Raw genomic sequence first — 14825 nt, forward strand, 5'->3', positions numbered from 1 at the left:
ATGCTTGTAGTGAAATCCACGAAGCCGCATCAACCGGCATAGTCTCGTCCTATCATGAAATTTCTTTTTGTTAGAAAAAAAGTTGCCACAGACCCTCAAGCGTTTCCGATCGATGCACTTCCAGATCCGAGCTCGGTCTTCAGTCTCTTTGCAGGCGGAGCACTTTTGTTGTCAGGCACAGGCGCCGTCGCCGCCTCATACGCTTTTCGGCAGTCTTCATGTGCAAGAAGTACTTTCACGATGTCTGAGTATGCGTATTCGTACTCGTGTGGCGTGGCTTGAAAAATAGCATCAGCTGAGCAAGGTTCACAGCGGTTCTCATGTAGATACCCCACGACGTGTGCGCTTCCGTTCTTAGCAGCAGCGGTGATTAGAGTGTTTGTGGCTTGCTGGTTCCAATTGCCGTGAAGGTACTCCACAATACTAAGACGATCCTTCTCGACAGCAATCTTCATTGCTACAGCAGAGTCGCATGCTTCAGGGCGGTTCTCGTACAGCCACTTGATCACGTCAAGCCTGTTGTTCGCGGCTGCCTTCTCAAATGCTTCCGTCGTACATTTTTCCGATCGGGCCTCATCCAGCCATTTCATCACGTGTAGGTGTCCATTTGCTGCCGCATTGTCCATTGCCGCGGTTGTGCATCCTTCAGATCTGTTTTGGTGGAGCCACTTGACCGTATGAATATTCCCGCTCGCCGCTGCAGAGTCCATTGCCGCTGTCGTGCATCCTTCTGATCAATGTTTGTGCAGGAATTTGACGAGATCAGCGTGCCCACTCTTCACAGCGCCGTCAAGGGCTGCAGTCGTGCATCCTTCCGGCCGATTTTGATGCAGCCAAATGACTACGTCGATATGGCCGTTGATTGCAGCTTTGTCCATTGCAGTCGGAGTCCATCCGTTTCTTTGGTTCTCATGCAACCACTTTAAGATGTCAAGACGTCCGTCGCTTGCGGCTCCGTTCACTCCAGCTGAAGTGCATTCCATTGGTGGCTTGTTCTGTAGCCACCCAACCAATTGTTTTGCTCGTGAGTTATCATGAAGCCATTGGAGCAATTCAAAACGCCCGTTCACCACAGTGCCATCCATACCAGCACTAGTGAATCCTTCGTCACTATATTCGTGTAACCACTGAACGATCTCAATGTGCCCGTTGCTTGCTGCGCTATCTATCGCTTCAGAGGTGCACCCTTCATATCGATTGTTGTAGAGCCATTTTACCATGTCAAAATGCCCTTTTTTCGCGGCACTATCCATCGCCGCAGTCGTACATCCTTCACTACGCGCTCTGTGGAGATACTGAACCACATTTAAACGACCATTTCTTGCGGCGAGATCCATTGCCGCCGACGTGCACTCCTCGTTGGACTCAGTTAGCCACTCCACGATAGCCAAGTGGCCTCTGCTTGCAGCAGTATCCATAACTTTGGTGGTGAACTTGACGTCGCAGTTCTCGTGTAGCCATTTTAGACCTTCCAGGTCTCCCTTTCTGCTTAGCATCTTCTGCATCTTCTGGCAAAACCCTTCAACATTGTGTTTGTACGGATGCCAGTCGGACGGAGCGGTGGATTCTCGATACTTTCCAGATGCGTAGTAGACAACCTCGATATCCCAATAACCCCAAGCCATGGTGCCTTGAGCCTTCAAAAACGAAAGTGCAATTGAGGTTTCGGCAAAGATGGTGAAAGACCAACCAAGAAAGAAATTTCTTCATACGTTTTGGTCGATATCTACCGCAATCAACGAGAGAACTTCAATCAACCAATAAATAATTTACCATCGAAATCGGGCAGGATCTCCCTGCCACCTTTTAGCTAAGATGCTTCCATACCGAGGCGTGAATAGTCTCTTCTTGGGCTTTTCCACGAATTTGGGTCATTTTCCTTTGCGATAGATGGCGACCATGCCTGGTACAGCTGGGCGTGACCATTTATCACAGCACCATCCATCACCAATGTACTGCGTCCTTCATGGAGATTTTCATGCTGCCACTTCACTGCGGCGAGATGTGCAACCCATTGACGATGAGGCGAGACCCTTTCTTGCCGCTCCATTCATTACCGCCGCCGACCGAATCCAAAACACGGCTCTGATGCTGCCGCAGTATTTACTGTGGGCTCGACCCCGCAGTTTTTTTTGCAGCCATTTCAAGTGCCCACGACTACAGCAGTAAGCTTTCATGTTCGTACAGATCATTCACGTATTAGCAGGATCCGAATGTCCATACTTGCGTTGTCTTCAGGAGCTAATATCGCCATACTGGCTGCTCGCGAAATATGAAGTGATTGTTTGAAATCGAGTGGCTTTGAAATACGGTGGCAAGAAGAAGAAAAGGCCCGACCTACAGGAGAAAACTTGTTTGCTGTTGCGACTGAAATACCAGACGACGTGATGTCGAAGGTCTTCACACTATTGTCAGCTAGCTTGATCTCGTTTGTATCGATGACTACCGCCTCCTTCTTCTTGGAGTGATCGTGGCCGTGACACACGTAGCCATGCGAACCAGCTGCTGTTTCATGAATAGTTCTCCAAAGTGGTGACAGGTTTGGGTGAAAAGCGAATCCTGTCCCAATGAAGCCGTCGGCTTCTAAGCTGCCCAACTACAAAGCTACTGCAGCCATCTGCATCTCCTGGTTCTAGAGGGTAAAGAAACTGACATCGATACGTCCGCTAAACCCCAATGGAGGAGCCTGCACTTCCTGCTCCCTGACTTCTGGTGAAACCCAGTGCAGTTCATAGCGTAGCCTCTTTCGAGCATTATGTGATCTTGATGGAGACGAATGAGTCAGCAATTAAAGCTATTGAAGATAAGAGCAAAGATGTCAAAGATGTACCGAATTCCGAGTCGGTCATGAGCCAGTCACGATGTGATTTTCGTGCGTCTTCACACACCACAATCCCATCCAGGTCTGGAAAAAACATGAAACTTTTGGTGAGCAACTTGATTCAAGCTTCTTCGTTAGAAACACGAAATGTATTGGCACCTGTCGTGAGAACGAATCTGGTGGGGGTACCGTCGACTACCATTTCGAGCCTGGGTTGCTGTTGACCATAGTAGCAGACGCGGTGGTAATGGCCCTTGAAGTCCGATGAAAAACTGAAGTGATGAAGATAAGTAATGCAAAAACTAGAGATCGAAAACGATGCATCTGCATCTTGTTGTACTTATTCGTGCGATCTTGATCAAAATGTGTGGCTAAAGCAAATCGACCGTAATATACATCGTGTTGCACTGAATGAGGTTGATTTCTACTTCTGTTTGGAAGTGTTTTCCACCACGCCTTGCATAATGTCAACCCGAATTCTGTGCCACAGCACGAATGGAGTTATCCCTTCATTTTCAGAACGGATAGTGGTCCCAACATTGTCCGGCCCTTGCGTTCGCAGAGTTCCCCGGGCGAAGTAAATACTAATGAATCATGTGGTGTTTGATCCCTCGAGGATGCAAGGTAAATTTCATTAGAACAAGATGTTAAACGATCATGTCGACTCTTAGCTCTTACCTGGTACGTCCGAAGTACTGCAGTACGAGCAGCTCCAGCTCGATCAGAGCCTAGTCCAAGCACGACCGGCACATGGGGCACAAAGTGTGACCTCTCTGGCGCCACTTTGCCAAACAGCCAGAGCAAAACGTGTGACCGCACAAGGTCGTGACTTGGTCGTCAATGTTGCCAAAGCAAATCGTGCACGGTTGCGCTTTCTTCTCCTCAAGTAGCTGAGCTCGGATCTCAGCCCGCAGCTTCTCCTCCACTTCTGCCTGGACTTCAGCTCGAATCCGTGCACGTAGCAGAGCCTCTTCTTGCTCAGCTCGAATCAAGGCTTCGACCTCAGCTCGGATTCTTGCCTCTTCTTCCGTTCGAATGCTTGCCTCAACTTCAGCACGAAGTCGAACTTCCAGTTGAGCTCTAGCCACATCTTCACCAGACTCAGCCACTTCTTCGTAGATATTATGGTCTGTGCGTTCATCACTACAAGGGGTAGAACCATCAAGCGCTTGTGTAGCAGCTAGCGCTGGCACTTCTTGGTCCTCTTCATCGGATACACTCATGAACCGGCCTTCTTGGTACGCACCGCGACATCCTTCGTGCACAAACAAGAAGACCACAATAGCCCCATGCCCATTTGATGCAGCCTGGGCTGTGGCGTCTCCCGTACAGTGCTCCGAGTGGTTTTCATGTAGAAATTCTACAACCGCAAGATGTCCATTGCCTGCTGCAGCCGTGATTGCGGCATTTGTGGCTTTTAACTGCAGGTTAGCGTGGAGAAACTTCACGATATCGAGATATCCTTTCGCAGCGGCGTTGATCATCGCAGCGGGAGTGCATCCTTCCATCCGGTTATTACTTAGCCACTCCACCACTCGAAGATACCCGTTGTTTGCAGCTGCATCTATTGCCGCCGACGTACAGCCCTCTTTACGGTTGCAATGCAGCCACAAAAGCACATTAAAGTACCCGTTCTCTGCTGCTCCGTCCATCGCCAGCGTTGTGCACCCTTCCGATCTGTTCTTGTGCAGCCATTTGACCACGTCCAGATGTCCATTCTTCGCAGCGCCGTCCATCGCCGCGGTCGTACATTTTTCAGGCACTCTCCAAGTGCAGCAATGCTCGATGATCGTGGAAGTACGCGTTGACGAGCCCTCTTTAGAAAATACTTCATGAAGCCACTTGACGACGTTGAGATGACCGTTTGTCGCCGCACCATCCATCGCGTCGGCCGTGAAATCTGCCTTGCAGGTTTCGTGCATCCACTTCAGGCCATTGAAATCGCCGTGTTCCGCGTAGTAACTTTTCATCCGTGTGCAGAAGGCACCGGAATCGTGGTTTTCGTAGTGCCACATGATAGGATGACGCGAGCCATACTCAGCCTCCTCGGAAGACGAATCAGACATGGAGTTTCTTGTATTCTGCCAGAACGATAGTGAAGAAGGGAGTGAGAGAGTGAGTAGATGGATGATTGAAGGTTGAAACTCAGTTAAAAACTAGGAGGTACTCGTCATATCTCCAAGAAAAAGCCTCGTAAATATGAAGAATTTGCGTCAGCTACACTCATGATCTTTGCTGATAGGCTCGCACTACGTTCTTGCAAGTAAGGTATATAAAACGGTATGTTTGTCTGCTGCAGAGGCGAAGGTTCTCGTTGCAGTGGACGACATCAATACAGTAGCAAAAATGGCAGATCTTGACATTCCCTTGGTTCAAGAAAGTCAATTATTATCGGTGGTAAAACCTACCCAACACAGCTTACTCAAGCAAAAGCAAATATGGCTGCCGCACACCGAGCACCTCTTCCATCGAGGCGATATGAATGGCGTTTCTTCTTGTAAATGTTAGTCGCATACAGCAACTTCAGCTTGTTTCTTGTCCTCGCCAAGCAGCTCCGCTCGAATCTCTGCACGCATCTTTTCCTCCACGGTGTTTTGCATCTCCGCGCGAATCCCCGCACGTATCTCCTCCTCTAGTTGCTCGCAGCGACTGCGTTCTTCTTTTTCAGACAGGGTATTCATTTTTGTTTCAGCTCGGATACTCGCTTCCACTTCAGCTCGAATCCTCGCCTCTTCCTTGCTGCGAATGCTGGCCTCCTCCTCAGCACGAATTCGCGCTTCCATTTCGGCACGAGCGCGGGTTTCAGTCACAAGAGGTTCAACTCCAGAGGCGCTACCATGGCCTGAATTAGGAGGAAAATACCCACCAAAGCCTGTGGAAACAAACGGAACGTCAAAAGTACCAGCCACAGGAACTGCCACGCTTTTTCGATCGCTGCAGCTCTTCCCTCAGCAAGCGACTTGGCATGCTCCACCTCGTACGCAACTCGGCAATCTTCGTGCTTCAGTAGAAACTCAGCAACGGTGGAATGCCCATTCTTCTTCGCGCGGATAATGGCATCAGCTCCACAGTCGTCCGATCGGTTTTCGTGAAGATACTCAACCACCCGAAGGTGGCCATTTTCAGCGGCAGCGATGATTGCAGTGTCCGTGGCTCGCTGGTTGACGTTGGTGTGCAAGTACTTGACGACGTCGAGGTAACCTTTCGAGGCAGCGTTGATCATGGCTGCAGGACTGCACCCTGCCGAGCGATTTCCATCCAACCACTTGACGGCAGCAAGATATCCTTGTCCGGCCGCATTATCCATCGCCGCTGTGGTACACCCTTCTGAGCGGTTCTGGTGCAACCAGCGTGCAACCGCAACGTGGCTATTGCCCACGGCGCCATCCATCGCAGCGGTAGTGCATCCTTCAGAGCGATTTGCGTGGAGGAATTTGACGATGTAGAGGTGGCCATTGCTTGCAGCTCCATCCATGGCGGCAGTGGTGCAGCCCTCAGAACGGTTCTCGTGCAGCCACGTGACCATTCTAAGGAATCCTTTGTTGCGGCGTTATCCATTGCCGCAGTGGTACAGCCTTCAGAGCGATTCGCATTCAACCACCCGACGATATCGCGGTGATTGTTACTTGCAGCACCATCCAGCGCTTCTGTGGTGCACCCTTCGAATCTGTTTTCGTGAAACCAAGTGACCATGCTGAGGTGTCCATTCCTAGCCGCTCCATCCATTGCCTCGGTGGTTAATGGCTCATCGCAGTTTGCAACCATCCAATTGATGCGTGTCCAGTCCGCTTGGCTAGCGTAGAAGTTCTTCATCCTCGTGCAAAATCCTTCAGAAGCGTGTTTCGTGGCGTGCCACGTGCAAGGATCCCTAGACCCATATTCGCGCTCTTCTTCAGCTGATGCGAGGGGCATGGTCGAGTTGCAGAATGCTTTCCAAAACAAAAATGAAAACCTCCCTGAGCCGATGGTTTCGCTCCCATTCTCCACGAAAGCTCGGCAAAATATCTGATGTCGCCTGATGGTGATGCAGAATGCCATCATAGTTGATGGACCCAGAACGATCGACTCAAGCCTACGAAGAAACTTGGAGTCGGATAACAATTCACCATGCGCATTTAGGATTGCACCTACCTGCTTTGTAGATACATTTCCAGCTTTCGATATGACAAAGCTCGGATTTCGTACACAACGATAGGAACCTGTTGATTGCTGCGATGCAGGGGGGGCAAAGCATAACTTTTCACGAAAGTATGCAGCTACGCATCTTAGCGAGCCGCTTTGAGTCGAGGTCTTACTACAAAGACTTCTTTTCTATAGCGATCAGCTCACTGCTGCTAGTTAATAGTCAACACGTGCAAAACGTGTGGCAGCAATTCGACGTTGTTAGGTGCTGGGGCTCTCCGCAGCAAATAGCACATGCCAGCAGTTGGCAACAAGTTCTCGACGAATTTCGGCTCGAATGCGTTCCTCTACGTTTGGGTGGATTTCAACGCGGATTCATTTGTGCGCTTTTGCCTCCTCCACTGCTCGCACTTGGGGCTCTGCTCGCAGTATCCCCTGGGATTTTGTCTCTTCCTCAGTACGAATCCTCACTGTCTCCTTGGAACGAATGATTTTTTATAAGTTCTTCATCCTCGTGCACAATCCGTCGATGTCAAATACCTACGAACAATCACATTGTTGCGTACAGAATCTACTCACGCCTCATGCCACCGGCGGCCACTTCATCATAAAAAAATGCAGTCGGTATTTATCTTTGTCGAATTCACAGCACGGCTAAGCTCGCGAAACGACGCGATCTTGAAGAGGTGTTTGTTTTCACACTGCTAATACCGACCCACGGCAAAGCACCATGTCGTCCAAGGAGACAGATAGCGATTCGGAGCCGCAGCAGCTCCAGTACAAGGTAAAAGACGCAGTGACTGTACACGAACATGTCGGGGTGGCTTCACAATTATCCTGGAACAGGTGATCATCTTGGGGGATGGCGCCGTGGGCAAGACGTCCATCGCTATGCGGCACACGGAGGACAATTTCTCCACGACGTACAAACAGACAATTGGCCTGGACTTCTTCCTCAAGCGCATGGCGCTGCCAAGTGCGTTGATAACAGTCGATCGGCAATGTAAATGGTCCACTAAATGGTATTTTCCCAGGCGACACGCAGGTGACGCTGCAGATTTGGGACATCGGCGGCCAGAGCATCGGTGGCAAGATGCTCAAGAATTATATTTATGGGGCTCAGGTTCGTGTTCAATGCTGGGTCTGGAAAGGGTTTGAGTTGACGTTCCTGGTGCTCAGGGCGTGCTATTGGTGTACGACATCACCAACTACGAGAGCTTCCAGAACCTCGAGGACTGGTACCGTCTCGTCCGTCGCACCTTCGACGACGAGCGCATGCCGTACGTGGCGCTCGTAGGCAACAAGAGTACGTCGCCATCACCTGGAGGAAAGCACGACAACCGTCTCACTTTTGTTTCTTCACCGTGTTATTAGCGGACCTGAACCACCTGCGCGCCGTCAAAGTGGCCAAGCACAAGCAGTTCACGGAGGAGAACGACCTCAAGAGCTTCTTCGTGTCCGCCAAGACCGGCGACCAGGTGAACTCGGCGTTCCGTCAAGTGGCAGCGGATCTGGCCGGTATCCCTCTAACCAAAACCGACTTGGACGTGGAAGCGCCTGTGCTAAAGGCGCAGATCGTCAACCACGAGCAGAACGACCCAGACGTCAAGACGCCCGACATCCGCAGCCCACCTAACACCAAGTGCAGCATCCAGTAGCTGGGTACCAACGTGTGACCTGAACAGTCCCAACTATTGCCTATCAAAGTGTCCCATTGATTAGATGTGTTACTCTGGTCGGGTTACGACAAAAGTTGAGCAACTTAGTAGTCCTCGTCTCCGCCGAACATGTCCATGCCGCCGCCCATGTCGACCTCCTCTTCCTCCTCCACGGGCTTCTCCTCCTCCTTGGCGGCCTCGCCACCGGCGGCAGCACCGCCAGCGGCAGCGGGGGCGGCTCCAGCCGAGCCGAACGAAGCCAGCTTACCGTTGCCGGCAGCGATGACCTCCTCAACGCTCTTGCCCTCCATGGCCTTGATGACGGCCTTGATGCGCGCCTCGTCGGTCTCGACGCCGCACGAGTGCAGGATGCGCACAACGTCGTGCTCCGTGGGGGTCGTGTGGCCGCCCAGGACAGCAAGCAGGTAAGCAGCAATGTAACGCATCTGTATCCATAAGCACCAACATTAGTCCTTCGCCTCTCGATTAGCCCATTGCTGTGTATCCGCACCTTGAATCACTTTAAGGTTTCTTTCTTGGAGTCGACCAGATACAAGATGGCGCTCGGGCGGCGGAAATGGCACGGGACCAACCGCTGCAATCTCCCTCTAATAGAACGCGCATCTCCCTCTACAAGACCCGCAAAAGCGATTTTCCTCCAATCACAGTGCTTACGGGCTAGGGCGAGCAGTGCGAGCGGCTCTCGTCCAGTGGTTTGACGCGACTCTTTTCCAGCCAATCACGCGCCGACTTCTTTATTGCGGCTCTGGAGACCGCCATTCTCCGAACGACTCCGTAGTAACTCGATCTCAGACACCATGGCTCCTGCTGTAAGTTCCTCCGCCTCCGGGGCGAGTGTATGAGTTGCCAAGCTGCAGAGTGCTCCTTCTCTGCTCGGGCAAACAGAGTTCCCTTCTCTGTGGGCGGCCGGCCTTCAAACCGTCGGTCGCCACGCATATCGATTAGACGGAACGCACCTGTTTTTAAGCCAGTAGCAAGCGGAGGAAGCTCAAGCACCAACTTCAGACACTCGCCGCCGGACAATTTCTATTGTCCGAGTGCGCTAATGAGATTTTCTATCCGCAGCACAAGGGAAAGAAGGTCAGCAAGAAGCAGCTGCTCAAGTTCACGATCGACTGCACGATCCCCGTGGACGACCACGTGCTGGACCCCGCGTCGTTCGAGAAGTTCCTGCACGACCGCATCAAGGTGGGCGGCAAGACGGGCGTGCTCGGCGAGGCCATCAAGATCACCCGCGAGAAGACCAAGCTCCAGGTGGTGGCTGTGCCCCCGTTCAGCAAGCGCTACCTCAAGTACCTCACCAAGAAGTACCTGAAGAAGCAGCAGCTGCGTGACTACCTGCACGTGATTGCCTCGGACAAGAATACGTACGAGCTTCGTTACTTCAACATCCACGATGCGGGCAACGACGCGGACGAGGACGACGAGTAAACTAGCGGTTTCTAGTAGAAACCTGGCAACCTCATCGAAATTGACCGATTAATGCAGATTCGTTTTGGCACGGAGAATCTTTTACCACTGGCATTCCCTCTCGTGTTTGTGTTGGTTGCTGTAGGTGTGTACACTACTTTGTTGCTGTACGAGGTGTCGGATGCCAACGTAAAGTTTTGCATTTTTCGTGTTGAGGTGTGTGATGACTCTCACTGCACAAACAGCGTCTACTCAACATGTAGTCCATTTCGCAAAGTATTACCCTAGCGGGGGAAGAGATGGTTGGAGCAGGGCCGGTCGCTTCGTTACATTCTACGCACAAGCGCCGCGTTGATGGCCTCGATCCACTTCTTCGACCCGTTGACGAGGTCGTTCAGATGGTACACCCGGTTCGGCTGCAAACGTCAATCAAAGCTCAAGTCAGTAACTGAACTTCCATCATCGTAGTTGACTGATGCGAAAAGATCGCTTACCGTCACGACGTCGAAGGCAGTCGCGCTCTTTGAATTCACGTAGAGGTTGTCCGACCACGGGATCTCTCCCTTTTGCTTCATTCTAATCGGGTCAATGTAGATCAATCGGGGCTTCGACGTCAGAATCAACTGCGACAGGATGTAAAAGGGAAGTTAGTGCACTGACGTCCGCACCAATTCGATTTTTGCCAAGGTGCACCAACGTACTTGTCGCTTCTTCGAGAAAAGGCCCTTGCGCTTGCTAATAAGCCCGCCCATCTTAATCAGCTCGTCATCCAGCAGGAATCGGTTCCAGAGCGAGCTCGTACGCCGCATAGCCGGCGGTATTGCCGCCTTTTGCCGGGCTACTTCCACTACGTTAACATGTTCCGCTCTGCAGGATTACACAATACACGCGGTGTTCATCAGCCTACCAATCACTTAAGGCCATATCTTTCGCCAAAGAACAACGTACGGAGAAGGCATGGGGTCCAGCGCAAGTCCCGACGAGACCTGCAGCTCCGTGGCAACACCGGCAAACAGCCAGTCCTCGGTCGCGCCATCCTGTAAAAGGCACATCAAAAGAAGTGAGCAACCCAGAATGCAAGACAATCGCATGAGAGCCGAGTATTACGTATTCGGTGGCAGGCAGTCGGCCGATCTCCGGCATGTAGGGCGGCTGCGCGTATCCGACCGACTCCCAGTCAATTCCTTCAAAGAACGGGTGCGCTTTCAACGCGATGTATCCGTTTCCATCTTCATCCGAGCCAGCGCCAAGACGCTCATTCGGCTCCTGCAAGAGAATACGGTCGATCAGATCCTTCGCGACCGGCGGGAATCCCGGCGGGTACGCAAAGTCCTCGGCGGGGTGGTTTAGGATCTGCTGGAACGTAAGGTACTCGTTCTCCGCGCGGAAGAAGGGCCGGCCCACAAGCATCTGGAACACCATACACGCCATAGCCCACAGGTCACAGCCGCGGGAGGCTTCCTGATCGCGCAGCACTTCGGGCGACACGTACTCGGCCGTACCGCAAAACGTGTTGTGACGGCTCTCCTCCGTTTCGTCCTTGGCAGTACCAAAGTCCGTGACCTTCAGGTGGCCTTCATCACTAAGTAGGATATTCTCCGGCTTCAGGTCGCGGTGGATCACGCCGTTCTTGTGCAGATACTCCAGCGCAACCACCACCTCGGCCATGTAGAATTTCGTGAGCTCCAGAGAGCACGCGCGATCCGTGTAGCCCGCAGCAGCCTGCTCCTTCTGGTGCTTACTATCCAACGCATTAAAATTAAGGCCCAGTCAAGAGTCAGTATTTTTCTACAAAATGCAAGGGTACCAACGTGCAAAATGACGTACGTGATCACATCAAGCAGCTCTCCGCCACGGCACAGCTCCATCACCATATACAGATAGTTGTTGTCCTACGTAACAGCAGCAAATAACGCCACCAATTGTCAGTCACAAACTCCCCAGACAGCAGCGTGCATTGCAGCATAGCGTCGCCGCATCGTCGTACCTGGAACGTGAAGAAGAGCTTGACCACGCGGTCATGCGAGATCTTGGAGAAGACTTTGCGCTCCATCATGACGAACTTGACCTTCTTCTCCTTGCGAATGAAGCGCTTTTCCATGATCTTCACCGCGTACTCCACGCCCGTGTCTTTCATGCGTGCGTGCACGACCTGAACAGCATCGTACCCATGTCAGTAACCTGCTCTGTAACTGCGTAATCCCCTGCATCCACTGTACGCACTCGGGCGTAGGCGCCTTCGCCCAGCGTGGCGCCGAACATGAAGTCGGCGGGCGACGGCTTCTTGCTGTGCGAGCGGACGGGTGAGGAGCCATCGGCCGAGCCTGCAACAGAGAGACAGGAGTTAGAAATGTACTGAGGGGCTGCAGGAACTCGACAAGGGACGCACCGGGCGGCGTGGGGGCTTGCATCTCGTCCGGCGCAGTGACGAAGGGAATGCAACACACAACGGAGCTGCTCGCTCGATTCTCTCCCCCTCCGCCTCTGGTCTCACTGGCTGTTGATGTGTCGTACATAGTTTTTAATAGGGCAAGGGGTCTGTCGATATCAGGTTTTTTCAGATACATTTTTTTGCAAGTTACCGCAGACATAGACGCCGCGAAAGTACCGCAGTGCCGATGATCAGCAGCCGTGAAGATACACTGGCCCACGCAGGAGGATGAAGAGCGAGCTGAAGCGCTTGCACAACCAGTCATTTCGTTTCCACGGTGCCCTGGGCAGGAAATTCGGAGGCGCGCAACAACAAAAAAAGTGATTCGTACCCACGAGAGAAAAAAATACTGAGTTTCTGATACTTGATTATGCAGGTTTTTATAAACATGGACTGACCCAGAATAAAGTGAAATAAGACGATTGTTTCGGTGGGGTATATGTACTTGAAGGTCCTACTAAACATTATATGTTTGATGCGGACCTCTATAATCTTATACTCACTTCAACTTCAAGCCGCTCAGATTCCCTGAAAGCTGGAAGTTGGTCATTGCTGATGCTAACAAGACATCCCGCAATTGGGTTTCTCGGGATTTTGCTATAGTCAAAGTCCACATTACATGATAAATCTGGGCTTATGCCCACAACGTTCCAACGCACGATACGTCCCTCCATCCGAACAACCTATCGATCGTAAGGAGAAGCACGGTCTAGAGGCCGTTCGGTACCTTGAAGCAAGTTGAGAGATTATTTGCCGACCCTGCACTGATCTAGGCCTCCTGCAAACTCCCTGACTGAATCGCCTGCGAACCTGCCCCTTCCGCGGCGCCCACCGTCGGTACTTGCACAGTTGTCTCTGCAACCACCATGACCATGAACATATCCACGCAATGCGGAATGGTCAAAAGGCAACGTCTCGCATTGCCGCGCTCAGTCCAGCAGACGGTGCTTGTAGAACAGCGCAGGTGAGGATACCCTTGAGCACGGCCCTCCACTCGTGACAATACGTACCAGAAACGCTGTGGTAGACCTTTTAAAGTAGTCGCCCGTGTCACGGCAGACCTCGCGCACATGAGTTGCTGGCACTACAGCGATGTTGAACTGGTGCAACAGCGAGGTCGAAGTATGCATCCTGGGGTCCAGACTTTGTGCGTCAATACAAGCGCGTGGATGCTGATGCAAAGCCCTCGTGTAAATGTGCCTGTTAACGTTTTCGTGCGCGGCGTGCAAGCACAACAGCTTCATCCAGTATTTTGCTGTTCGCAACGCAGATACCACCACCTTGGACAAGTCCACACTTGCAACCGGCATAACGTTGCTATTGCTTTCTCGTTCACGCGTCGTGTACTGAGCCTCCGCGTCGACTGGCTTTCGTCTTGGAGAGTCTCCACTGATGATGACCTGGCTGTTTTACAACGTTCGGACCTTGCTGTTGCACCTCTCTCAGTTCTAGTTGCCGTTTTCTAGTGGATGCACAAAATGTATAAACCGGTCTGTGCAGTCTGGTACCGCGACTTTGAGTTCATTTCTCAACTCACGACGAAGCCGAAGCTTCTCCAAGTCCGTCATGCGTCATAACATCTTGCACATCCTGGTGTTGGGTTTCGCGGCGCTTGCGTCTCTAGCATCGGCCCAGTCATCGAGCGGCTCGACGTCCGCCACAATCGTCGCGCACAACTCCACCACACCCGCCCCCGGGTCCTTGTACAAGACGCAGTGCGAAATCTGCCGCGACACGGGCGATTGCTCCGACGCCAGCAGCGGCGCTCCTGGCCATTACTGTCACGAGTATAAGTACTCGTTCGAGGAGGAAAAACTCGCGTGTTGCTGCTCAACGAGCTCCACGTGCTCATCCTATGATTCTCAGTACCGCTGCACGTGCGACCCCAAGGTCGGCCAAGCATTCGGGGTCTATGCTGGTGTCGGATCCCTCATTGGCCTCGTGGTCAGTGTCGCCATTTTCATGGCGATTCGAAGGCGTCGCATGCAGCACCATCGCGGCGGTCACCAGCCTGTGGACTTTGTTCAGCAGCCAGTGTTCGTCCAAAACTATCCACAACAGGGCTACGCTGAAGGGGCTTGCGTGGAACCCGTGTACAACCAGCGTGGCAATGGTCAGCCTGCGTATATGTAGTCACGCTGTGGCTATGGTGACTACGAGGCCAGCGATCGATACGGTGACATCATGGAATGGACGAGTGGTGCTGTCGTTATGGAAGACTGGAAAAGGGTCGATGGTGAAGCCCGCGACGAACACACACAGCTTTGCCCCCAGACTGATCGTGGTGTGGTGGAACTGATCCAAGACATCGGTGGCGAAACTCACCCTAGAGTGCCGGATACCTGTAAGGCAACACGGATAG

General features: G+C 52.2%; 7 protein-coding genes across 7 annotated transcripts; 3 read left to right on the top strand and 4 right to left on the bottom strand.

Annotated features, from left to right (window-relative positions):
* Positions 1 to 3549: 3549 nt before the first annotated feature.
* KRP23_8176 (Tripartite motif-containing protein 65) lies at positions 3550 to 4044 on the bottom strand (the record flags this gene model as incomplete). The annotated part of the gene is made up of 1 exon (XM_067893583.1): positions 3550 to 4044. The coding sequence occupies one exon, from the start codon at positions 4042 to 4044 to the stop codon at positions 3550 to 3552; it is 495 nt and encodes a 164-aa protein (XP_067743099.1).
* Positions 4045 to 5325: 1281 nt separating this feature from the next.
* On the bottom strand, positions 5326 to 5604 carry KRP23_8177 (uncharacterized protein; the record flags this gene model as incomplete). Its single annotated transcript, XM_067893584.1, has 1 exon — positions 5326 to 5604. One exon carries the CDS (start codon positions 5602 to 5604, stop codon positions 5326 to 5328), a length of 279 nt encoding a protein of 92 aa, XP_067743100.1.
* A 2069-nt stretch (positions 5605 to 7673) lies between these two features.
* Positions 7674 to 8601, top strand: KRP23_8178 (Ras-related protein Rab-28; the record flags this gene model as incomplete). Its single annotated transcript, XM_067893585.1, has 5 exons — positions 7674 to 7727; positions 7790 to 7919; positions 7978 to 8066; positions 8123 to 8249; positions 8318 to 8601. 5 exons carry the CDS (start codon positions 7674 to 7676, stop codon positions 8599 to 8601), a joined length of 684 nt encoding a protein of 227 aa, XP_067743101.1.
* A 104-nt stretch (positions 8602 to 8705) lies between these two features.
* Positions 8706 to 9047, bottom strand: KRP23_8179 (60S acidic ribosomal protein P2; the record flags this gene model as incomplete). Its single annotated transcript, XM_067893587.1, has 1 exon — positions 8706 to 9047. One exon carries the CDS (start codon positions 9045 to 9047, stop codon positions 8706 to 8708), a length of 342 nt encoding a protein of 113 aa, XP_067743102.1.
* Positions 9048 to 9419: 372 nt separating this feature from the next.
* KRP23_8180 (60S ribosomal protein L22 1) lies at positions 9420 to 10053 on the top strand (the record flags this gene model as incomplete). The annotated part of the gene is made up of 2 exons (XM_067893588.1): positions 9420 to 9431; positions 9688 to 10053. The coding sequence occupies 2 exons, from the start codon at positions 9420 to 9422 to the stop codon at positions 10051 to 10053; spliced, it is 378 nt and encodes a 125-aa protein (XP_067743103.1).
* A 305-nt stretch (positions 10054 to 10358) lies between these two features.
* KRP23_8181 (3-phosphoinositide-dependent protein kinase 1) lies at positions 10359 to 12443 on the bottom strand (the record flags this gene model as incomplete). Its single annotated transcript, XM_067893589.1, has 9 exons — positions 10359 to 10448; positions 10527 to 10655; positions 10734 to 10899; positions 10981 to 11069; positions 11140 to 11773; positions 11860 to 11924; positions 12020 to 12184; positions 12256 to 12356; positions 12422 to 12443. The coding sequence occupies 9 exons, from the start codon at positions 12441 to 12443 to the stop codon at positions 10359 to 10361; spliced, it is 1461 nt and encodes a 486-aa protein (XP_067743104.1).
* Positions 12444 to 14029: 1586 nt separating this feature from the next.
* On the top strand, positions 14030 to 14596 carry KRP23_8182 (uncharacterized protein; the record flags this gene model as incomplete). The annotated part of the gene is made up of 1 exon (XM_067893590.1): positions 14030 to 14596. The coding sequence occupies one exon, from the start codon at positions 14030 to 14032 to the stop codon at positions 14594 to 14596; it is 567 nt and encodes a 188-aa protein (XP_067743105.1).
* Between the last annotated feature and the right edge of the window lie 229 nt (positions 14597 to 14825).

This window comes from Phytophthora ramorum (genome assembly GCF_020800215.1).
Source record: "Phytophthora ramorum isolate Pr-102 chromosome Unknown Phyram_PR-102_s0007, whole genome shotgun sequence".
In the NCBI taxonomy this organism is placed as follows: Eukaryota; Oomycota; class Peronosporomycetes; order Peronosporales; family Peronosporaceae; genus Phytophthora; species Phytophthora ramorum.